This window comes from Meles meles, chromosome 4, assembly GCF_922984935.1.
Source record: "Meles meles chromosome 4, mMelMel3.1 paternal haplotype, whole genome shotgun sequence".
Lineage (NCBI taxonomy): Eukaryota > Metazoa > Chordata > Mammalia > Carnivora > Mustelidae > Meles > Meles meles.
The window spans coordinates 36153026-36178085 of NC_060069.1; the positions used below are offsets into that span (position 1 = coordinate 36153026).

Here is a 25060-nt window from a genome sequence, read left to right on the forward strand (position 1 = left end):
AACTGGCATAATATTAGCAATTTGTGAATGTGGATCACGGATACATAGGAGTTGTTGTACTATCCTTGCAACTTTTCTGCAAATTATTTGAAAATAAAAGTTTAAAGAATTAGGAAAATAACAGCTCTGTTTTAACACTCCATCCGTATCTTCTGAGGCACACATACAAGTTTCTCGATCATATTCCAAAGGGTAAAATCGCAGACTCAAGGTGTGTGCATCTTCAACTTGATCAGCTAAATAGCTTACAAAGTGCCACTGACATCCTTATTAATTTTATTTTTTCTTCCCCTCTCACTGAAATGTAAGTTCGTTGACAATGATATCAAAGTGCAGGCCTTGGGCCCTCAGCAACCACCTCACCAGGGTGCCAGTTAGAAATGCAAATCCTCAGACCCTCAGCTCAGACGTGCTGAGTCAAAAACTCCGAGAGCACCGCCTAGAAATCTGTGCTTTCACGAGTCTTCAAAGTGATGAGAAAGTTTAAGTTGCTCTGGGATCCGTTAGCGCCGCGCCTGGCTTACAGACCAACAGCTCCAAACAAACGAACAGTGGAGCCCGGGAGCTCGGGCTAGACCGTGCAGAACCAGAGGGCAGCGAAGCACCCCCTCGGCCCCCTCCCGGCGCCGGGAGCTTCTCCCGGACCCCCCGCTGGGTGGGGACGGCCAGCAGGACGGGGCGGGCCGGAGGCTGGTATCCCCGCCTCCCAAGCCCGGGACTCGCCGCGTAGCGCAGTCCTCCGCCTTCCTTGCCTTCTCGTCCCCTTCCTTCCTTCCCTCCTTCCTTCCTTCCGCCCGGCGCGATGGAGCGGGGGAGCCGGGCGGCCGCGGCGCTGCTGGCGCTGCTGTGCGCTGGCTGTGTGCCGCGCGGCGGGCGCGCCCAGTACGAGCGCTACAGCTTCCGCAGCTTCCCGCGGGACGAGCTGATGCCGCTCGAGTCGGCCTACCGGCACGCGCTGGACCAATACAGCGGCGAGCACTGGGCGGAGAGCGTTGGCTACCTGGAGATCAGCCTGCGGCTGCACCGCCTGCTACGCGACAGCGAGGCCTTCTGCCACCGCAACTGCAGCGCGGTGCCCCAGCCCGAGCCCGCCGCCGGCCTCGCCCACTACCCCGAGCTGCGCCTCTTCGGGGGCCTGCTGCGCCGCGCGCACTGCCTCAAGCGCTGCAAGCAGGGCCTGCCAGCCTTCCGCCAGTCCCAGCCCAGCCGCGAAGTACTGGCCGACTTCCAGCGCCGGGAGCCCTACAAGTTCCTGCAGTTCGCCTACTTCAAGGCAAGTCGGCCCGCCCGGCCCCGCCCCCAGGCCCGGCCCCGCCCCCAGGCCCGGCCCTGCCCCTCCGCCTAGGGTGGCCTCGCACTGCCTTCCCCCGTGCAGCCTGCTGCCAGCAGCGTTGCCAAAGGACGCCTCCGAATCCTGTCCCCCCTTCTTCATCTTAAATAGGGATGAAAATACTTATCTAGAAGGGTTATTCTGGGGCAGAGAATACGTACACAGAGCGTCTAGCCACCCAACAGTGCCTGATAAATGTTACCTGCTATTTGAAGACAGACTCCTCTTCTTTGTGCATACTGTTAACACCCCCTTTTCTCAAGTAAGTGGCGACTTTCAGTCACAGAGGGGAAGAGGACCTGAGGTGCCGACTAGTTCCTTTTAAAGAAAAGGAAGTTGAGGCCTGGCCAGGGCAAGGGCTCGTTGGGAGCACCCACCCCGGCCTAGAGGAGCAGAAGTGCGCTGTGACTCATCAAGGTTGGCGCTCCCGGCCCTTTGATCTAGAATTTAACACAGTTGTCATACTCCTCGGTGGCTGCTTAAACTCTGGGATTGCTGGCTAAAAATAGCCACAAATGGAAGTTCTTGATCCTTGGAGTCCTTTCTCTGGGGACCCGCAAGATTTAAGAATGGGCTGAATGCCCTAACTGGTTAAAGCGACTTTAACTTCGCGGGTCGTTACCAGTTTTTGCCAAGAAAGCCCTCTCAAAGTCCAGTTTCTACTTTAGCTAATTGAAAATGATTTTTAAGGGAATATATTGCATTTCATTTTCCTGACTACAAAAATAGATTCAGGGCGCATTCCAGACTCTGGAGGTAGAAGTTGTTTTGTTTTGAAACTTTGCTTTGAGTCTTTGGATTGCAAGATCTGTTTTTCATGTTTCTGAAACAGAGCCACCTTAGGTTGCATTCATAAGAACAGTAAAATAGCACAAAACTCCAAATAGGTGAAAAGCTGAGTTATTTATGTGTTCATATTTTTATATAAAGTATCACTTTTGTAAATGTTTGTCCTGGCAATAAAAAAATAGTTTAAAATAGAACGGGGGGGATAAGATTAATAAAGCTCCAGGACATTGAAAAAATGATGGCTGGCTCTTAAAGGACTATGTTTTAACAAAAATGACTCCTTTAACTCTCTCTTTTTTGCCTAGTTTTTGCCAGAGACAGTCTGAACCAAATTTGAGTCATATAATCAAGGGGGAAATGTTTTATTTTTAAAAGTGGAGACCACTAGAAGCTGATTCATCTACAGATGAATTTGAAACAAGTGATATAGGGAGGAGGGGAAGAGTATTTTACTTAATGTGACCAAAGGCAAAGGTTTTCTCCTTCATGATGGTGGCCTCAAAGGTCAGGATGGTCCCAGCTATTCTTCAAAACCTTTCACAGGTCTTGATACAATCACTCACTTAGAAGTCGGTGAAATACCATCTGTCTTGGTATTTTGAGATCTCCCAAAGGACAGGAAAGGTTTAAGATTTTATTAGGAAGCCAGGATCTTCACTTAGTTGCTTCAACAGAAAGTCACTGAAGAGGTGATTTAAGGTGTTGTTACTGTGTGGATTATTTTTTTCCTTAACGATGTTTCTCGTGTCAATCTCGGTGTATGGGGTGGGGGAGGACATACTTGGAGGCATGCATATACACCCCCCCACCCCCCACACCTACAGTCTGGAGGCTGCCGTGGGACACAAAGCTGTCTGCTCCTGCCACAGACTGAGGCCGATTTAGGAGTGGCTCATTTGGTAGGTGGCTGGGGTCCTCTCATGTAGGTGGCTGTCTCTCAAGAGCACCTGGGAGGGTAGCCCCTTTCTCCAAAACCTGCCTGGGTTTCTGTCGGAGGCTTAGCTGCCAAGATGTAGCTCCATGTTCCAGAGGGCAGGGCCCAAGTTGAAGTGTATAAATAATTTATATGTAAATATATAAGTGTAAATTTATATATTTATATAAATGTAAATTTATATATGATATATTTATACATATTTTTAATATATATTTGCTTATATATTTATATATTTTCTATATACTTATATTTATATATTTATATTATTTATATATATTTACATATTATATATGTATTTCCAACATATTTATATGTTGGAAAATATTAGTATATTTTTCCAACAGAAAAGGGGTGGTGTAGTCCCACTGGGTGATTGGAGGAATGTTGAAAAGTGATTATTTACAAAGGCTAGTAATGGTGGAGGAGTGACACCCCCCTCCCCGGGGCCAAAAAAGGCTCAGGAAAGGACAGTTCCAGGAAGCAGGAAGGAGGGAGAGGGCCACCTCGAGAAGAGCTGTGACCTTCAGATAAGGGCCAGTAGTGGCCCAAGATGACTGAAGGGAGGGAGCGAGGAGATAAGTAATCCAACTTTACCCTCTTGCCTTCCTTCAGGCTCCCAGTGGGGATCCTCATTGGTGAACCCCACTGGAAGCTGGAGGGCAAGAGAGTGCAAGTCTTGATGGGTCATGGAAGTCACGGAACCCTCAGCTGGAAGCATCGTGTTGAAACACAGAGTTACTTGAAGGTTTTGCAAAAATCACTGCTCTTCCTCCATGGAGCAGATCTCCCCTTTCTTTGTTGTACTCAGGCGAATAATCTTCCAAAAGCCATTGCTGCCGCTCACACCTTTCTGCTGAAGCACCCCGATGATGAAATGATGAAGAGAAACATGGCGTATTACAAGAGCTTGCCCGATGCCGAGGACTACATTAAGGACTTGGAAACAAAGTCATACGAGGTATATTTGGGTTTTCACACAGCCAGCCAGTTGCAGTGTGAGTGGCTGCAGAAGCGGGTCTTGATGAATAGCTATTGACATCCCAGGACCTCTAACGATTTTTGGTGGCATTGTTGAGTTTTATGACAATGGAAATGATTGACTTTTTAGCACAAAGTTGACCCATTTGAGAATGAGATTTTACATTCTATGATGTACTTAAAGTCACATTTCCTTTAAATGCTGTATTTTAGAAATAAGGTCATTTGGGGGCACCTAAGTGGCTCAGTTAAGTGTCTGACTCTTGGTTTCTGCTTAGGTCATGATCGCAAGGTTGTGAGATTGAGCCCCAGGTCAGACTTCTCTCTTAATGGGAAGTCTGATTGGGATTCTCCCTCTCCCTCTATGCCCTCTTCCGCTCCTACTCTCTCTTCCTCTGTAAGAAGGGAGATATGTTTTTTGTGGTTTTTTTTAAGAAGGTCACTGGATCATTTAGTTTTAAGATAGAGGAATAAACACATATCTTGGATATCATCCAAAAATGACCAAAAACACAAGAAACAGGAGCATAAGTCTCCATTTCTGATGAAACTAGAAGACACATCTTTTTACACACACACACCCATATGTATTGAGGTGGAAAGGGAATCGAGGAGCTTGGAGGACTGACTTGATGATTAGAGGGTACTGAAATCTATGCATCTGTGAAGGGGAGTCTGATGGGAATGAATGAGGAAGCATCTAACTCCTCTGAGCACTTACTGTTGTTCAGACCTATTAAGTTTGGTAACCAGGGGCATGGGTACCTGGGAAGGCTTAGGGCACATTTAAAAAAACAGAGGGATGTGTTGGAAGTATCCATGAGGAGCTGATAGATCCCAGCCAAGGACTGACTTTAGGGTCACCTGTCATACGACCAGACTGCAAGCTCACTTTGTCATTGGTGGTAACCCTCAGATACAGAGTACAGAGTCTTGATCAGTTTTCCAGGGAAGCATTCTCCAGGCTCTTGCAGGACTCATGAAATATCATGCTTGTCTGCCTGTGTCTGAGAGCCAGTCTGGGAAGAGTGGTGGGGGCCTCACAGCTCAGTCAGAAACTTTATCTGCTACTTGGTTCTTAGCCTCATGCCTCAACCCCCACTCTGCTATCCCTGATCCGTGACCCTCCAGCCCTTATAGATGGAGTCTCTAGAATAAATCCCCAGTCTCTGGTGAGGAGTGCCTTTGGGAGGTATGATCCCTTGGGCGGACAGGTGGGTGTGCAAGGAAACCTGGGGCTCCAACAACGCTGTTCAGACTTTTGGCCCTGCTTTCTCTTCTATGCCTATCACCAGTCTCTGTGGTCGCTAGTGCCTGCAAATGTCGACAGATGTATGACGTAGTGTAGTGCATGGTGGGGGCCGGTGGGGGGATCACGTCCCCCCAGACCCTCCTCTGTGATAATTTGGCTTTCAGTCCTTACAAAAGTTGTTGAAGTGTCCTGTCTGTTGCTGGCTCCTTTTCCATTCTCAGTTGAAAGGATTTCTACCTTTGCATCTTTTTCACTGTGGTCTTCACTGGGCTTGGGGAGCAGAGCTGGGAGCTCGTGGTCAGTGCACCGTGTCTAACTGCAGGTGGGCTAGACCATTCTCTCCCTTTGGAGTCCTGCCTGGTGGGCTGGGGCTGCCCGGCTGTGTGCAGGGGCTTCCGCCTCCAGGTGTGGCTTTCTTCTTGCTGCTGCCCAGTGGTCCTTGCAGAGCTGGCTGCCTGGACTTGCTGCTTGTTTTCCCGGTCGCTGGGCATGCGGTTCGGTTCTCTGTCTGCCTTATTTCCGGGGGATGCTGCATGCTCAGGAGGTTCAGGGAGATCAGCCTCTCTACCTGACACCTGAAGCTTGGGGTTCAGGTCTAAGGGCTGGTCCTTAGACACCCCCATTCTGGTGCAAGTGAACAAGAACTCCAAGTGGAGCATGCCGTGCTTATTTCCGCTGGACCCTCCGGGTAAGCGGGGTTGTGCATGTACCCGAGGTCTCTACTCATTTCTTGTGAGACCCAGCGGCTTCCTCAACCCAATCATTCTTCTTGTATCTGGTCCAGTCAGCGATTAGCAGAAGTGTCTTGATGCTCCACCATCTGGCACATGCCCGTCCTGCCCAGGAACTAGCACTAAGGCTTGGCATTCCTATTTTATACTTAACTGTTGGGGGAATGGTGTCTGCCACGCACTGTCAAGCGTATATCTCTTCTGTGCTTCAATTGTAAAAACCAGCTTTATTGACGTAGAACTTACTTGAAATTTATTGACTAAGTTTAAGTGTATAATTCAATGAGTTTTGGTAAAGGTATGCGAATGTGTAACTACCATCACAGTCACATCATAGAATATTTTCATCTCCCCTAAAATGTTCCTTCAGACCCCTTTCCTGTCACACCTTTGTCTGGGTGTGGCCTTTGGCAGCCAGTGCCCTGATTGCTGTCACTATAGTTTTTCTTTTTTTCTTGACTTGAATTAGATTTTATTATCAAGCACCTCCTACTTTTTGAATGAAATAAGAAGCGTACCATTGCATATAGGATAGAAAAGCTAGATATAAGTCAGTTCCTGGGAGGCTTCCTATTCAATTAAGGGTCAGTGTGGTTTTTTGGGGACAAATGAGAGTGGAGCTCCGCGATGGTCTGACTCCTCTCGGTTGGACGGCCCGCCTCCTTCATGTCTGGGAGCTTCACCCCCTCTCCTTGCTTTCCAGAGCCTGTTCATCCGGGCCGTGCGGGCCTACAATGGCGAGAACTGGAGGACGTCCGTCACAGACATGGAGCTGGCCCTTCCCGATTTCTTCAAAGCCTTTTACGAGTGTCTCGCTGCCTGTGAGGGCTCCAGGGAGATCAAGGACTTCAAGGATTTCTATCTTTCCATTGCAGGTTGGTGACAGGCCGTATTCCACATGTAAATGGGACAGCTGTCCTGTGGCATCTGCGTGCCTTCCTGGGGGCTTGAGGGACTCTGAGAACCCCCCCTTTTTTTAAAAAAAGATTTTATCTATTTATCTGAAAGAGAAAGAGAGCACAAGTAGGCTGAGTGGTAGACAGAGGCACAGGGAGAAGCAGACTCCCCGCTGAGCAAGGAGCCCAATGTGGGACTTGATCCCGGAACCCCAGGATCATGACCTGAGCTGAAGGCAGACCCTTAACTGACTGAGCCAACCAGGTGTCCCTCTGAGGAGCTGTTGAGCTTCCGTATGAATGGTGGCTGGGGAGGTAACATGTAACCCACATGTCCAGCCTTTGATTTCGTAGGGGTTTCTGAAAAAAATCCCTGAGTACAGTGTTCAGTCAAGCACAGGCTTGGAAAGGGGGTCCCACAGATCAGCCCTGCCCAGTTACAGATCCCCTACAGGCTTTTGGAAAAATAAAAATGGGTCTGAGAGCAATTCATGACTCACATTGTATAAAACATTACTAGTTTAGCCACCCTTAAGGGTGCATTCCAGTGACGTATAATACATGCACGCTGACGTGCCCCTACCACCGCTGTCCATCTTAGCCTCCCATCATTTCATCTTCCCAAATGGATGTCCCATACCCATTCAACAGCAGCTCCCCTCCTTCCCTGACAGCCGCCACTCCACTTTCTGTCTCTGTGAATTGGACTACTCCAGGTGCCCTGGAGACGTAGAATCCTATAGCATTTGCCCTTTTGTGACTGGCTTATTTCACTTAGCATAATGTCCTCCAGCCTCAAAAATATTGTAGCAAATTGGCTGCCTTTTAAGTCAGCAGTAGGTTTTTCCTCTACATCTGTTTTCTCCCCTTGGCTATTGAAAAAACAAGATCATTGGCCCCCGAGAGATTCCCATAGTCTGGATTTTGCTGACTGTACCCCCTTGGTCCTCTATTCCCTGTATTTCTTATAACTTGGTTATAAGTTGGATGGTGAGGCTTGATCAGGCTCAGGGTTGATTTTCTTTTTTTGTGGAGGTGGGGGCACAAGACGACTTCCTAGTTAGTGCTCAGTTCTCGTGTTCCTTCCCACATCCCTTCATGCCTATAATGTCAGGAAGTACTCCCCACACTCAGACTAAAGGAGGGGTACGGAAAGAGTGCTTCCTTGGAGTTACCATGTTTTGACTATAGACAGTTGCTAGAAAAAGTGACATTATGTTCTAACTAGATCCCAGGCCCTGTTCTATGCTCTTTATGGGTATTATTTTGAGTTTGCAACCCTATGAGAAAGGTACTAGCATTCTCCCCATTTTATAGCTGGGAAAGCTGAGGCCTAGAGAGGTTAAGTACTGTGCTTATTGTTCTCTGGGGAAGGGCTGGGATTTGACCCAGGCAGTCTTGACTAGAGTCTTACCCCAGTGAAATCGTCTCACCTCACCTACATTATACTTAATCTGGAACCTTATTATATTCTTAGAATAGGTAACATATATGCACATAGTATAAACTGTGAAAATCACAGAAGGATACACTGTAAAAAATAAGTCTCCTTCTGTATAGTCAGGGTCCTGACTGGAGATAGATGGCGGACATACACAAGGATACCTCAAGATGGATTTGTTCATAGAAATGTGGGTGAAGGTGAACCCCAAAGGGGGAAAATATACCCTCGGGCTACTATCTCCTGGGCTGAAGAGGATGAAGGAGTTACAGGCAGTTATTAGGAAGTCTTGCTTCTATCCACATCTCTTCTACACATTCCACTCACCTCAAAGGTAACCATTTTTATTACCTTCCAGCTTATACCTCTATAAGGTTTTTTTCCCTACAAAATAAGCAAAGATCAATTTATCTTTGATCTACTGAAGACATATCTCGATGTCTTTATATGGAGATAGATGGATAACTGAGAATTTTTTTTGGTTAAAATTTTTATATTTTATTTTAAAATAATTTTTTAAATTTTCAGTTTGATTTTGATTTTTTATTTTTAAGTAATCCAAACCTATAAGGAAGTAGCAAGAGTAGTACAAAGAACTCTCATAAACTATTTATCCAGATTCACCATTTTTCACACTGATTGTGCCACATTTACTTCATCATTCTCTCTGGATATGTGTATGTAATTATTTTTATTACAGAACCACTTGAGAGTATGTTGCATACATCATGACCCTTTACCCCATAATACTTCAGTAAATTTCCTAAGAATAACAATATTCTGTATAAATCCACAATGCAGTTATTAAATTCAGGCAACTTAATATTGAGACAATACTTTTATCCAACCCATATTTATATATGGATTTATATTCCAGTTTTGCCCCTTATTCCATAAATGCCCTTTAGCAACTTTTTTTTTCCTGGTACAGTCCAGTCCAATATCATGTTTCCTATTTATTTGTCATTTTTCTTTAGTGTTCTTTAATCTGGAACAGTTCCTTGGCCTTTCTTTTTATGCCATTAATTTTTTTTGTGCCATTCATATTTTTTTAAGAATATAGGCTAGGGGTGGCTGAGTGGCTCAGTCGGTTAAGCATCTGCCCTTGGCTCAGGTCCTGCTCCCGGGGTTCTGGGATTGAGCCCCACACTGGACACTTTACTCTGCAGTGAGCCTGCTTCTCCTGCTCACTCTACTGCCGCTCCCCTAGTTTGTGGTCTCTCTGTCAAATAAATAAGTCAAATCTTTAAAAAAATATGTAAGAACATGGGCCAGTCACTTTATAGGATATTTCTCAATATGGATTCCTATTACATTCAGGTTGTACACCTTGGGCTGGAACATTACAGAAGTATGCTTCTCGGGGTATCCCATTCAGATGCACATGGTACCTGTTTGCCCCTTACTGGTGACGTTGATTTTTAAGCATTTGGTTAAGGTAATTTCCAGTTCCCAGCTTTTCAGCAATACTATTTTTCCTTTTGATACTAATAAATAATTTGGGAAAAAAATACTTCATGATGAGGACAATTTGTTGTTCATCAAATTGTCTCCATCCCTTCCCCTACAACCCTACACATAGCAAATGAGCGGATATTGAGGATTCTTGCCTGATTTCTTTTTTCTCTATAAAGGTTGTATATACATACATCTATTTCTCTGTATTTTTTTGTTTTTTCTCACACCAAATAGGCACCATACTTGATACACTGTTCTGTTCTTTCCACTTAGCAATATATCCTGGCTAGCACATAGAGAGAGTTATTCTTTTTTGTTGTTGCTGACTGCTCCACTGAGGGGTGGGGGGAATGAGGCACCACAGTTTATTCAACTCTCTGATGGACATTTGGTTTGTGCCAATCTTTTACTATTACATGTAATACTTTAGTGGAGAACTTCAGGTTTGTTTTTTTTTTGTTTGTTTTTTTTTTTTTGGCTAAGTGTGGAGGTGTGTTTTCAGAGTCAACATAAGCCGGATTGGTGGTACAAAGAGAAAATGTCTTTGTAAATATTTAGTATTTTAAGTTACCATTTTGTTTCCTAGCAAAAATGTGTGAGAATACCTGTCGTCTACAGTCTGGCCAACAAAATGTGTACTATCATTCTGGAGTCTTTTGCCGGTAGCTGCGCGAAGGGAGGAAAGGGAGGGGGCTGAGGTTCATGTGGGAGGATTTTAGTGACCTGTCCTGAAAGCAGTGGAAGTAGCTTTCATTAGTTGTTGCAATCCACATTTCATTGGCACAACTAATCATAGGGTGCCAACCCAGCTGCAAGGGAGGTTGGGAAATGTAGTCTTTGGCGTCTTTCTCTATTATTATATTTAGGTCTACCTATTCTCTTTTAATGGCTGTTTAGATTCCTACTATTTGTATGTACCATAATTGATGATTCACCTGCTGACTGGCAGTCAGGTTATTTCCAGGTCTGCTTGTTGTTGCAACAGTGCTTATATGTGCCTGTGTCTAAAGAAACTTTCCTAGAAGTAGACTGCTGGGCCAGCGGATATGTGCATTTTAACCTTTGATGCATTGTGCCAAATGGCTCTTCAAAGAATGTGTTCATATTTTGCTTCTACCGGCAGAATAGGAGAGTGTAAGTTTCACCATCTTCTCCCTAACACTGGGTGTTACCAAATTTTTATAATTTTGCCCATTTAAATGACAGGCAGCAGCTACACTTGTGGGGAGCACAACAAAACGTATAGACTTGTTGAATCACTATGTTGTATACCTGAAACTAATGTAACGTGTGTGTCAACCCTACTTCAACAAAACAGGATTTTTGTTGTTGTTTGCAAATTTAGCAATTTAAAATATTTTTGGTGGGATTGTATTTCTTCATTGCGAATGAGGTTTATCTTTTCACAATGTATCTTTGCCATTTTTATGACTTCTTTTCCGTGAACATCCTTTGGCCATTTTATATTGGGTGTTTGTCTTTTTTCTTACTGTTTTAGGGAAGTTTATGTATTGAGGATTTTAGCCCTTTCATCGTAAGTGTTGCAAGCATATTCCCCGTATCATCTTTACCTTCTACCTGGATCACCGAGGGGGGCAGAGGGAGCACTGAGAGGCTGATGAATGCGCTGCTCTGAGAATTTGTGTGGCTTCTTTCAGATCATTACGTAGAGGTCCTGGAATGCAAACTACAGTGTGAAAAGAACCTCACGCCCGTTATAGGAGGCTACCCAGTGGAGAAATTTGTGGCCACCATGTATCATTACTTGCAGTTTGCTTATTATAAATGTAAGTAATTATCTTCTACCAGATCTTGGGCAAGGTCCTTAATTCTCCTGAGACTCAGCTTCCCCATCTGTAAAAAACGGGGTAACAACACTCACCTCTGGTTGTTGAGAGAATCCGTCAAGGTCGCATTGACAGCCCTGGTGTCATGCTTTGCACAGAAAGCCAGCCAGCAAGACCTGGTGATTCAGGGCACGGACTCTGGAGCCAGACCACCTGGGTTTATGTTTCTGCTTCATCACTTCCTAGCTTCTCCTTGCCTCAGTTTCCTCATCTGTAAATTGGAGATAATTGTTCTAACCTTGTGAACCGATACGTGTGGAATTCTTAGGGTATTTGTACACTAGCACATGGCCTTATCTCCTCCCTATCATCAGCCTTCCCTTCCAGACTGAGTTTTATTCCACTCTGTCCTTCGTGGGCCTGAAATTCGAGTTAATCTCTCAGAACATTCCAAGGAGTCGAAGGGAAACAAACGTAAGAGAAAGTTCATCAGAGTTCAGACTTCAGAGTCTGTCTTTTTGCCCTTTCCTCCTCTCCCTATAACTGATGTTGTCTGAGTGGTGGGAACCCCTCAGTGCGGGGCTAAGCACAGGAGGATCCTTCCCATTCAGGGATTGGGTGTCCTTGGGGACTCAGGGATGTGCTGTCAAGGGACCAGCGACCTTGGCTTCCACAGCTCTCCTTCCCACTGTGGCTATTATGTTCTTTGTTGAGTTTCCTCTTCTTGCAATAGCCACCTGCCTTTTTATCTCCCTTCCTGTCCACTTCAGGACTGAAAGATGTGCTGCTGAAGGTTAAAAAAGGGACCGAAAAGAAAGAAAAAAATTTTCTTCTGTGTGTGTGTGTGTGTGTGTGTGTGTATTTAATTTTGCTCATCAGGATTATTCCTGATAAGGCCTCATAGTTGTCATTTACCACAGAGCTTTGTGAGTAGGGGAACTTGCCCCTTTCAGCAGTGAACCTGCTATTATGACAGCCTGAATCTCATCTAAGGATGCGATGAGATATCCTGAAATGTCCCTTGGTTGGGACGTTCCTCAGATCAACAGGAGGGTGAGGTGTGTCTATAGCAGGTATCCCTTCCCGTGCACAGAGGCAGGGATGACATTTTATTTGCCACTAGAATCCTGGTACTGGTAAAGGATTATTGAGCATAGAGGACAATAGTCTTATTCTTTTTGGTGAGGGGTGGGGTGGGGTGTAGAGAGTGAGCTGGGGTGGGGGTGGAGCAGAGGGAGAGAGAATTCTAAGGAGGCTCCATGGTCAGCACAGAGCCTGATATGGGGCTCGATCCTATCACCCCAAGATCATGACCTGAGCCGAAATCAAGAGTCAGATGCCCAAACGACCAAGCCACCCATGTGCCCCAAGTCTTATTCTTTATAATCTAGGAACCTTCAGCAGCTTTCACATGAGACACACCAAGCTCACGATGGGTCCCCAGCAAATATTTATTTGGCTGCATTCTAATGCCAAGGGGACAGTTTTCTCCTAGACAGTGTTTTGCTTATGAAGAGACCTCTTTTTTAGTCTAAGTGATTGATTAGTGCTTTCTTATGAAAAGATTTGTAGTATAGGCTTGTTATAGCAAACCGGACATCTCAGAGATGTACAGAGAAACACCCAAAGCAGAGCACCCATTCCCATCTCCCGCACTTATCCCCACTTAGTAGTAACTCTGTGTTTATAGTCATCCATGCTTGGAAGAGCCCTGTTTTAATAAGAATTATGGAAAGTCATGTATATTTGAAAAACTTATTCTGGAAAATTTAAAGTGTGCATTAGAGATGATGGTATAATGAACTGTATAGTATGCCCATCACCCAACTTGAACTTTTGTCAACACTTTGCCAGTCTGGGATTTACAGTTTAAAAGTTTTCTGTTGGGACGCCTGGGTGGCTCAGTCAGTTAGGCAGCTGCCTTTGACTCAGGTCATGATTCTCGGTCCTGGGATCCAGCCAGCGTTGGGCTCCCTGCTCAGCAGGGAGTCAGCTCCTACCTCTCCCTCTATCCCTCCCCCTGCTCATTCTCTCTTTCTCTCTCAGATAAATAAGATCTTTAAAAAAAAAAAAAGAAATAAAAGTTTTCTGTGGATGAAAACATAAGCTCCTGTTGTGGGATAAGCTAGTGTTTTTATTTCATTTTCCTAAAAACCTGTGTTGGCCCCTTCCTGAGCTAGGCCGGGTGTTGGACTCTGAAAGGGAAAGAATCCAGCAGGTGTTCTAGCCCTCTGAGCAGGACGTGGCTCTGCCTGCGCCAAGCCAGAGCGCTAGGTCTGTAGAAGCGTTCTAGGTAATCCAGGCTCTGGCAGCACCCTTGTCCTTGGAGTCCTCACGCGCTCTGAAGATCGCCCTGCATATCAGAGACGGTGGCTGTGACCTGTAGATGCCCGTGAACCCAAACCTCTAGCTCTACCCGCCGCTCCACGGGAGATCTGCTTTCTGGGTTTATAGGTGAACAGTATGAGTAAGATATACTTCTTGAAACTAGCTTCTTGAAAGTCAGCCCTATTGCGAACTCTTTTGAGATTATCTACCACACTCAATTTTTTGAGCACAGGTGTTATTTATGCTTGAAGCCCAGCCCCGGAAGGCCGTGGAATAAGTGCCTTTCCTCACCTTGCCCACCTTGTGAATAACCCGCGCCCTGAAGTCGTCGGTGTTTAGGGTTGTTGTTACAGGAGGCGGCCACTGGGTGGCACAATTTACCCACGCCCACGATTTGGTTCCTCGGGCTAACGAGAGCTTCAGCAGAGGTAGTGGGTTGTCAACTGGAGGGCCCTCGTCAGGATAAATACCCAAGGGCTTGTGGCTAATCCCCTCTTCCCCCTTGCCTCCACCTCCAAAACAAATCCCGACGCCCGCAGATCCCCTGTGCGGAAGGTGCTGTCGCAGGCCAGGCAAGTCTAAGGAGACGTCAATACCGGGAGGCCTCACCTCGCTTCGGGCCCCGGAAGGCCCCAGTCCTTGGCGTTCTCCAGGTTCAGGTCAGCGGTCGGAGGGCCGCGTGGTCTGGGGATTACGGTGCCGTCCAGATGGGACCAGGCATCTGCTCCCTACATCCCGCAGCCCCGCGGCAGTCCAGGGTCCCAGCCGTCCCCGCTCGGGTCGGCGGAGCCCGAAGGAGAGCATAGCAGACTCCGCGGCAAAGGCATCCGCCCCACGAGCAGTTCCAGGTTTCGGAACCACGGCCCAGGCTGCCCTGGGGACCCAGCCTGTGCCCGGCCCACCCAGGGACGGCTCTGGCCGGCCACAGGCTTTCGCAAGGAGGGGCTGTGGAGAAGGGGTGCCCAGGGATGTTTCCTTCAGGAAGCCGGTGCGGCTGGGGGGGCTTCAGGGCACGGTTTGCTGATTTCCCGCGCCTCTTCTCCCGGCCGCAGTGAACGACCTGAAGAACGCGGCGCCCTGCGCGGTCAGCTACCTGCTCTTCGACCACGACGACAAGGTCATGCGGCAGAACCTGGTGTATTACCAGTACCACCGGGACAAGTGGGGCCTGGCAGAGGAGCATTTCCAGCCCAGACCGGTAGGTGGCGGGGCACGCGGCACCAGTTCGCGGGCTCCTCTTCTCACGCTGGGGGCCGCTTCGCCTCAGGGGAAGGCCTTGTTATAGAAAGGAAGGGAACCCCTTGTTTCTGGGTGGGTTTTGTGGGGCTTTTTGGTCTTTTAACATGTTACTCCTCTATTCTGATTCCTAGCTCAGTAAAAACTACAAACTTCAAACATGACAAAATAGTTTTACTTCGAAAATGTGATTCCCTCAAAATCCCACACTTTTTCTTGACCCTCTGCCTTATAGCTATACATTGGCTCGTTTATACAGCTTGTATTTATTAATTTTTACAGAAACAGCGTCACACTTTACCTGCTGTTGTGCAGCTTGCTTTGTCTTTCCAGAATTCATCAGGAGCATTTTCCATGCCACACTCACACGCCTCCTTATTTTTTAACACCTCCAAGATGGATTCATTTATGGATGGACCATCGCTTCATTCATTTGATGGACAAGCTCAGCTTTGCATGCGTTTGTTTTCAGGGAACTCCACAGATTCTATATGACTTTTAAAAGATCTTCCCTTGTTGGTCTTTGCCCTTAACTTGTTTCTTGGGGATTTTTATATGCTGTCCCAGTTTGCCATACACACCTCACGCCCCTGCCAACACACACACACACACACACACACACACTCGCTCTCTCTTTCTGTCTCACTCTCTCACTCACTTGGGGTTGGCCGCTCTTTTTCAATTGAGATATGTTTCATATACAGTAAAATTCATGTTTTGAAACGTACAGTTTGGTGGTTTCTAGTAGAGTCACAGAGTTTTACAACCATGACCATTGTCCAATTTTAAACATTTTCATCACCCCCAAAAGAAGTCCATACCCTGTCTCCCCCTCCCTCCAGTTCTGACATCAAAAGGTTGGTCATAGAAACTGTTCTGTGTTTGTGTCTGAACAGGAAGCCGTTCAGTTCTTTAACGTGACTACACTCCAGAAAGAGCTGTATGACTTTGCGAAGGAAAATATAATGGATGATGATGAGGTAAGTTTCCATGTTGAGCGCATGTCTGGCTAAGAGAAAATATGACTCACATCTTTGCAGAAATCACTGGAAGGCCAAGCCATCCCTGAAACGGAAGGGAACCTTGAGAAATACAATTTCTATGGGCGTTTTAATGAAAGAACATTGGAGGGGGGAACACAGCTTTCTAGGAAACCTAGGTCATAGCACCACATTTCCTGAAGGTGAATATGGAGGAACCTATCATTGAAGTCATCCTGTGATAATTTTTTAACTTTATAAAAATGCAGTGGATTTTCAATGACTCAGTGCTCCAAACAACACTTAGAAAGCCTCATCCCAGTTTTTTGGGTTATGATTATTACCTTTTTTCTTCTTTTTCTTTTTGTAAATTCAGTGCTTGCTGTGAGTCATTTTCTCGTTCTTTGAGATTGCTTGAAATTCCTGATTCTCATTCAGCTGCCTCCTTTTTTTTCTTTTTTTTAAGTTTTTATTTAAGTAATCTCTATTCCCAGTGTGGGGTTTGAACTCACAACCACGAGATCAAGAGTCACATGCTCTCTGACTGGGCCAGCCGGGTGCCCCTCAGCTGACTCCTTTTTTTTTTTTTTTATTTAAACAGGTTTTTTTTTTACGATTTTATTTACTTATTTGACAGACAAGGAGGCAGAGAGACAGGCAGAGACTGAGGAGGAAGCAGGCTCCCCACTGAGCGGAGAGCCCGATGTGGGGCTTGATCCTAGGACCCTGGGATCATGACCTGAGCTGAAGGCAGAGGCTTTAACCCACTGAGCCACCCAGGCGCCCCAGCTGACTCTTTTTTTTTTTTTTTTTAAGATTTTATTTATTTATTTGACAGAGAGAGATCACAATAGGCAGAGAGGCAGGCAGAGAGAGTGAGAGGGAAGCAGGCTCCCCTCCAAGCAGAGAGCCCAATGCGGGACTCGATCCCAGGACCCCGAGATCATGACCTGAGCCGAAGGCAGTGGCTTAAACCACTGAGCCACCCAGGAGCCCCAGCTGACTCCTTTTTTTGACAAAGACTCCACTGCTGATGGAGGAGTCATTTTGGGGTGGGGCAGCCTACTCACAGAAAAGTCCTCATTATGGGGAGTATTTAGAGAGATATGTTTGAAACAAACCAGAGCATGCTTCCTAAGGCAGCGAGGGACTTGCTGGCCTGACCCCTCACTTCATAGACGAAGAGCCGGGGGACAGGAAAGTTCTGTGAGCTCCTGGCCAGACCCAGAGGCTCTGAGCCTCCGGGTCTTCTCTTTCCACTGTCCTGGTTTTTGGTGGAGCACTTTGAAATAAGTCATGATCACGGAATTTGCTTTCCATGCACAAATTTGCATGGAGTGGACCCATCACTGGCAGGCACTAAATTCCCCAGAGCTCTGGTTTTGCATCTATAAAATGGGACTAACAATGTTGACCTCACAGGGTTGGGGAAATGAAGTATCACACTGCACGTGGAAAGGCTTTATAGACTAGGAAGTGATTATTGTGTCCTGAGTCCTAGGTTGGGTTAAGAAGCAGAGCCTGGGGGCTCCTGGGTGGCTTGGTGCGTTACAGCCTCTGCCTTCAGCTCGGGTCATGGTCCCGGGGTCCTGGGATCGAGCCCTGCATTGGGCTCTCTGCTCGGCGGGGAGTCTGCTTCCTTCTCTCTCTCTCTGCCTGCCTCTCTGCCTACTTGTGATCTCTGTCAAATAAATAAATAAGATCTTAAAAAAAAAAAAAAAGAAGCAGAGCCTGACATAAGGTCACAAGGACACTGCAAAGGAAGGAGTGCTGGCTATGCACAAGCAAGGTTGGATGCTCTGGTTTGGAGAGTGGAGAAAAATATAGTTAGGAAAAGGAAGAGCTGAATTCCTAATGGTCCAGAGCAAGCCACTCTTGATACTTTGAGATATATACCTCCAATGTTTTCTATATATTTTCTGAAATCTATTTATAATAAACCCAACTGTAATAGATATCATGGATTTTCCATTTGAAATTGTAATACGAGAAGTTCCCCTTGTGATGTTTTTCTAGAACACCTTTATTGGGATACTATTCACACACCATAAAGTACGAAATATAGTGGTTTTTAGTATATGTGCAAAGTTGTGTATCCATCACTAAGAATTTTAGGGCATTTTCATTACCCCCAAAAGAAATCCCAAACCTGTTAGTAGTCATTCCCATTCCTTCTCCTCTGTCCATCCCTCCCCCATCTCTTTCCCCGCCCCTAGCAACCACTAATCTACTTTCTGTCTCTATGGATTTACCTGTTCTGGACATTTCATATAAATAGAATCTTATGGTAGGTGGTCTTTTGCAATTGGATTTTTTCACTGAGCATTATGTTTTCAAGGTTCAACCATCTTGTAATATATATTGTGTTACATGTAAAATTCCTTTTTATTGCTGAATAATATACCACTTTGTGGATATACCACATTCTGTTTACGTATTCCTCTGTTGATGGACATTTGCACTGGGCTGTTTCCACTTTTTGACTATTTTGAATAATGATGCTATGAACATTTGCGTACATGTTTTTGTTTGGACAAAAGTTTTTAATTCTCTTATATATGTGGAAGTGGAATTTCTGGGTCAGATAGTAGCTCTGTAGTTAGTTAAATTGTTGAGGAATTCCCAGTCTGTTTTCCAAAGTGGGTGCACAATTTTACATTCCCACCAGCAGTGTATGACATTTCCAGCTTGCCACATCTTTGTCAGCACTTCTTGGTGTTTGTCTTTTTTATTATAGCCATTCTAGTGGGTGTGAAATAGTACTTCATGGCAGTTTTGATTTTAATTTCCCTAATGACTAATGATGTTGAGCATTTTTTCATAAGCTTATTAGTCATTTGTATATCTTCTTTAGAGAGATGTCTAGTCTATTCAGATTCTTTGTCCATTTTTTAATTGGGATACTTGTCTTTTTATTGTTCAATTGTAAGTGTTCTTTATATATTCTGGTTATAAGTCCTCCATCAGATATATGAATTGCAAATATTTTCTTGCAGTCTGTGGGTTGTCTTTTTCATTTTCTTAATGGTGTCTTGAAGCATAAATGTTTTAAATTTTAATGAGATCCAACATATCTGGTTGAAACTGCATCTTGAAATTGAAAGTGTAAGTCTTCCAACTTCATTTTTCTTCTAGGTTGTTTTGGCTATTATGGGTCCCTTGCATTTCCATATGAATTACAGTATCAGCTTGCCAATTTCTTTTTTTCTTTTTTGCTTGTGTTTTTGGTGTCAATATCTAAGAAACTCTCAATCCAAGATCATGAAAATTTACTCTATTTTTTTTAAGATCTTTATAACTTTAAGACTTTAGTTCTACAATCTATTTTGACTTCATTTTACATATGATGTGAGGTAGGGGTCCAATTTCATTCTTTTACATATTGATATCCAGTTGTCCTGGCACCATTTGTTGAAAAGATTTTCTTTTCCATTTAATTGTCTCGGTACCCTTGTAGGAAATCAACTGACCATAAATGTAAGGGTTTATATCTGGACTCTCAATTCTAATCCATTGATCCAGATTTCTATCCTTATGCCAGTACCAGACTGTCTTAATACTATAGCTTTGTACTGCATCTTGAAATAGAAAATGTGAGTCTTCCAACTTCATTCTTCTTCTAGGTTGTTTTGACTATTCTGGGTCCTTGCATTTCCATAGGAATTATAGCATCAGCTTGCTAATTTCTTTCTTTCTTTTCTTTTTAAAGATTTTATTTATTTATTTGATACAGAGAGAGAGAGAAAAAAAAAAAAACAAGCAGAAGGAGTGGCAGGCGGATGGAGAAGCAGGCTCCCCACTGAGCAGGGAGCCAGATGTGGGATTTTATCCCATGACCTTGGGATCATGACCTGAGCCAAAGGCAGACGCTTAACCTACTGAGCCACTCAGGCGCCTCCGCTTGCCAATTTCTGCAAAAGGCTGCTGGAATTTTTTTGTAGGAATTGTGCTAAATCTGAAGATCCTTTATTTATTTATTTATTTATTTATTGATCCTTTAGATAGTATTGACATCTAAACAGTATTAAGTCTTCTGATCCATTAACATGGGATGTCTTTCCACTACTGGAGGTCTTCTTTAATTTCCTTCAATAATGTTTTCTTAATTTTCATTATTCTTGATTCTGTTGCAAATGGATTTTTTTCTAATTTTCCTTTTCAGTTGTTCATTGCTAGTATGTAGAAATACAATTGATTTTTGTGTATCAATATTGCAATTCTGCAAATTTGTTGAACTTGTTTATTCTAACAGTTTGTGTGTGTGTGTGTGTGTGTGTGTGTGTGTGACTGTGTGTTGCTTAGGAGTTTCTACATGAAACGTGAGTTTCGTGTTACCTATGAATAGAGGTGATTTTACTTCTTCTCTTCCAATCTGGATGACTTTTGTTTCTTTTTCTTTGCTAATTTCCCTGACTAAAACCTCCACTAAGATGTCAAATAGAAGTGGGGAGAGTGGACATCCTTGTTTTGTTCCCAGTCTTAGAAGAAAAACATTCTGTGTTAGCATTAAGAATGTTGCTAGCTGTGTGTTTTTTTGGTAGGTGCCCGTTGTCAGGTTGAGAAAGTTCCCCTTCTCTTCCTAGTTTGTCAAGTGTTTTTAACATGAAGTGGTATTGAAATTTGTCATTTGCTGTCTTCTGCGCCTACTGAGAGGATTGTGTGTTTTTTGTAACCTTGTTAATGTTTATTATAAACATGACTTTTTAATGACTAATATTCCATGGTATCATTTTTTTTTTTAAGTAAAGCTTTTTGTTTTTGCAGGCTTTTAGGTTGCTTCCAACTTTTTGCTCTCACAAATAATATACTTATGACTAAATTGGTTACTTCTTTTCTGGTCATTTCCTTAGGATAAATTCCCATGGGTGGAATTCCTGGGTCTAGGGCTATGAATATTTTAAACGCTTTTGGTGTACAAAGACAATATGTTTAGAAAAAAATCATAGATATTAGAACAAGAGAATTTTTATGATACTCAGGAATGCTCTGTCATGTCACAGGTGAGGAGATAAATTCAGAAAGGTGGAGTGACTTGCTCAAAGTTACACAGCTGATTAATAATCACCCGTTGAACACCAGGCTTATTCTGGGCTTTAAAACTCCTAGTATTCTTGGACTCAAGATTTAAAAAAGGAGTCTGTCAAAGGTCCTGGAAGAAATTAACTTATTAACCAAAGCTTTAGAATTGTGAAAGAATTAATCCATCTCTAAAGAACAAGCTATTTTCTTTTCTAGATATCAAATTATGGCAAGTAATTATTTAAAACAAAGTATCATCAATACAATAAAATTCCTAATTTAATCTTTAAAATTTCCAAAGGACAAAATACTACATTGAAATAAAACATCAATATGATTTATCTACTGAAGTTAGGGCATTCTTCTTTATTATTATCTTCCTGGAGTTGAAATGTGTTGTAAGAGCTCCTGAAAGTTCGCACACTGGTTAAAAATTTTGCAGACACTTATTACGGTTTCAGAAACTTTATAAAGCAGGCTGAAATAGGTGCTTCAAGTTTTGGGTTCTGATGGTTGTTTGATTTGGGAAGGTCTAGAAGAAATAGATTATAATTTACAGGAGTGATTTGTTGAGGGAGTGCTCTCAGGTAGGAGAGAAGCGAGGGGCAGGGGAAGGAGCCACGAAGATGTATGGTCTCAGCTGGAGTCAAGCTTAGCCTGATCCCATGGGAGTTCTAGAGTATGGATTGTACCACAGAGCTCTTCCTGCATTTTACAGGCAGCTTATCCTTCTGTCCTTGGTTGTTGGCAGCCCAGAGGGGTTGGTGTCTAAGCTCCCTGATGGGGCTGCTCCTTTTATTCAAGATCAGTTGTCCAGAAAGGGGGCAGCTATCAGCCGTCAGTAATCGACACTTCCAACAGCTGGGGAATGGGTGCATTCCCCAAGCAGATCTGAGCTAGTCTCTTGGTGCCTCCATTCTAACAAGCCACAGAGGGGGTTGTATTTCTTGCATCTGTATTGTCTTGGGTACTGATTAGTGAGCTAAGAGCAGACAATACCATCATCCCCATGTCACAGCAGCCACACAGCAGGAAACAGTAACTCTGGAGACAGCTGTCAGTGCCATACATATAATCATTCTACTGTGTTTTCCTTTTGGGATCCAGAAAGCAACCAAAGAGCATCATTTTTTCTTTTTTTAAAGATTTTATTTATTTATTTGAGAGAGAGAGTACAGCGAGCGAGCAAGAGAGAAAGAGAGCCAGTTGGAAAGGAGAAGCAGGCTCCTCGCTGAGCAGGGAGCCTCCCACGGGGCTCGATCCCAGGACTCTGGGATCATGACCTGAGCCGAAGGCAGACGCTTAACCCACTGAGCCACCAGACACCCCAGAACATCGTTTTTGCAATCAGTAGTCTTCCACTTCCATAACTTCAGTTTCTAATGTCAGGCATGACAAGGTCGATGTATGTGGTGAAAATAAGAAGACCCCCTTTTGCATCTCATGTCCTTGGGAGATTTCCTAACTATCCTCAGATGCTGAGATTTTTCTAATGGGAAGTGTGTTAAAAATATCAAAAAGAACAAATAGGCTCTTGGCCTGGGATGGTTACTTCTGTGAAGGAGGCCAAGCTTTAGCAGGGGTGGTTAGCATCAGTGGGGCTGACCCTCATGGGAGCAGGACTTGGCCTGTTTGGTGGTTCACTCAAGTCTTGGCAGTTAAGAGAATGGGTGCCATCAGCTGGGCCCAGATGTGTTGTGGGAGAGAAATCAATGCGGAGAAGGAAATCAGAAAGTATGCTGGGGTATTCCAGGTTGCAGCTTAAGGCTGATTGCAGAGGGAGGGAGCAGGTGGGCTCCTAGTCCTGACAGTGGGCACGTGGGTCCCACTGTACCCAGGAGACTGTCTTGGAAAGGGAGTGACTACTTGAGCACACCAGCACTGTGCACGAATTCTCTCCATCATTCTTCCTTTAGCAGGTTTCCCACCTTCTTCGTGCCACATTCCGGGGAAGAAAAGCAAGCCAGGTGCTAGTCCTGGAGAAGCTCATGGTCTGCTGATCAAGGCAGAAGGGGAACAGATAGAGAGTGCTCCTGTGGCGCAACTGCTAAGGGTTCGGGGGTGCCCAGAAGAGGGGGTACTAAGCAGGTCTTTAAGAGGGTGGCTGGATTGCCCCCTTCTCACAGGCTATCCGCGGGGGTTCCAGAGCTCATGACTCCACATTCACATGGAGGAGAAGCAACGTCCCTCCCAGGGGGACGTCAGGTCCTCTGGGTGCAAGGGCAGTGGGGAAGGGCTGCTCCAGCCCACACATGCAGCCAGCAGGGGCATCTTAGAGACAGTCTAAGCACTTTTATTTTTATTTTTTAAGATGTTTATTTATATTTGACACAGAGAGAGAGAGCCCGAGTACAGGAAGCAGCAGGCAGAGGGAGAAGGAGAAGCAGGTTTCCCACAGAGCAGGGAGCCCAAGGTGGGGCTCGATCCCAGGATGCTAGGATCATGTCCTGAGCCGAAAGCAGATGCTTAACGCCGGAGCCACCCAGGCACGTCCTTACTGGCACTTTTAAAGTCAGGTAGCCCACCTAACACAAGTGTCCTCTTGTCTCTTACAGGGAGAGGTTCTGGAATATGTGGATGACCTCTTGGAGCTGGAGGAGACTGGCTAGTCCACAGCGGAGAGATGCCCCTCGATGTTCAGGAGACCCAGATTCTTCGTTTTCCTTACCCCAATAGCCCATGTTATTGATACCTCAAAGCCTTCTCTTTGCTCTGTGAAGTGAAAGGGAAGCCTCCGCTCTCACTACATACAGTAAGGGGTGAGCCTGCCTCCCCATGGTCTGCCCACATCCACACCTATCTCCCTCCCTATCTTCAAACCTGCCTTGCCCATGTTCACACCTGCCTTTCTCACCATTTTCGTTGGAAGGACAGTCTTCCATTCCCCCCCACCCAGAAAATCACTATTATTTTTTAAATAAGAAAAATACTCCTAGAATTAAGTAATTGTGAAGACCTACTTTGGGTTTTCACTCTTCCAGATTTTGGACTCCTTTATCCCCATGCCCTGATCCAGAAAAGATAAGCGGACGACAAAGGCCAAATTCCTCCATGCCCCCAAGAGCCTACATGTAATCTGACCTGCACCATTTCTGGCCCCCACTAAAAGACAGTTTGGGTAGATAGTGCAGGCTACAGAAATAGGGCTTTTGCTCAACATTTGTGCCTCTCTGAAGTCTTACAATGGTTGATCGGTCCCCCTTGGGGACAATAGTCAGTTACAAGTCTCAAAGTTCCAAATGGAAGAAAGCAGAGGGAGTCTAGTTTCATTCATTCTTTCAATAAATATTTATTGAGCACCTGCCTACATGCTAGAGATTGACCTGGGCACTGGAAATGCTGTACAGAATGACAGAAAAAAAAAAAACCAAACCCAAAACCAAACCCTGCCCTCTGGAGCCTACATTCTATAAGGAGAGACAGACAACAAATAAATAAGAATAAATGTATACAACCTATCAACAGTGTTAATTGCTATGGGGTAAAATAAAGCAGGGAAACGGGTACGGAAGCCTGGAGATGAGGCTACAGTTTTAAATAGCATGTCAGGGAAAACTTCACTGGGAAGGCGACATTAGAGTAGAGACTTTAAGGAAGCAGTTCTCAGGGAAAAGTATTCCAGACAGAGGGAACAGCATATGCGTGAGAACATGCTCGCTGTGGTGGGGGAATAGCATAGAGGCCAAGGAGAGGAATGGACAAGGGGAAGAATGGAAGGAGATTAGGTAACAGAGGCGGGAGAGAGTACAGGTGGCTTAGGCCAGTGTAAGGCCTCTGGCTCCTACTCTGAGTGAGATGGGAACCACTGGAAGGTTTGGGGAGAGGAGTGCCTTGGCTGCCATATTGTGACCAATGGCAGATGCAGGGACACCAGGCAAAGGGAGTGCTGGTTTGAACC

The 25060-nt window shown here is 44.9% G+C and overlaps 1 protein-coding gene across 2 annotated transcripts; it reads left to right on the forward strand.

The window, feature by feature from the left end:
- Positions 1-747: 747 nt before the first annotated feature.
- LOC123940428 (cartilage associated protein) lies at positions 748-24620 on the forward strand. Of its 2 annotated transcripts, XM_046003252.1 has the most exons (7): positions 751-1273; positions 3865-4014; positions 6721-6892; positions 11471-11599; positions 14980-15125; positions 16060-16143; positions 23718-24620. In XM_046003252.1, the coding sequence occupies exons 1-7, from the start codon at positions 803-805 to the stop codon at positions 23769-23771; spliced, it is 1206 nt and encodes a 401-aa protein (XP_045859208.1). In that variant the 5' UTR covers positions 751-802; the 3' UTR covers positions 23772-24620. The 2 variants fall into 2 exon arrangements, with proteins under 2 accessions (XP_045859209.1, XP_045859208.1); XM_046003253.1 differs by lacking the exon at positions 11471-11599 and having other exon boundaries at positions 748-1273.
- The last annotated feature ends 440 nt before the right edge of the window (positions 24621-25060 follow it).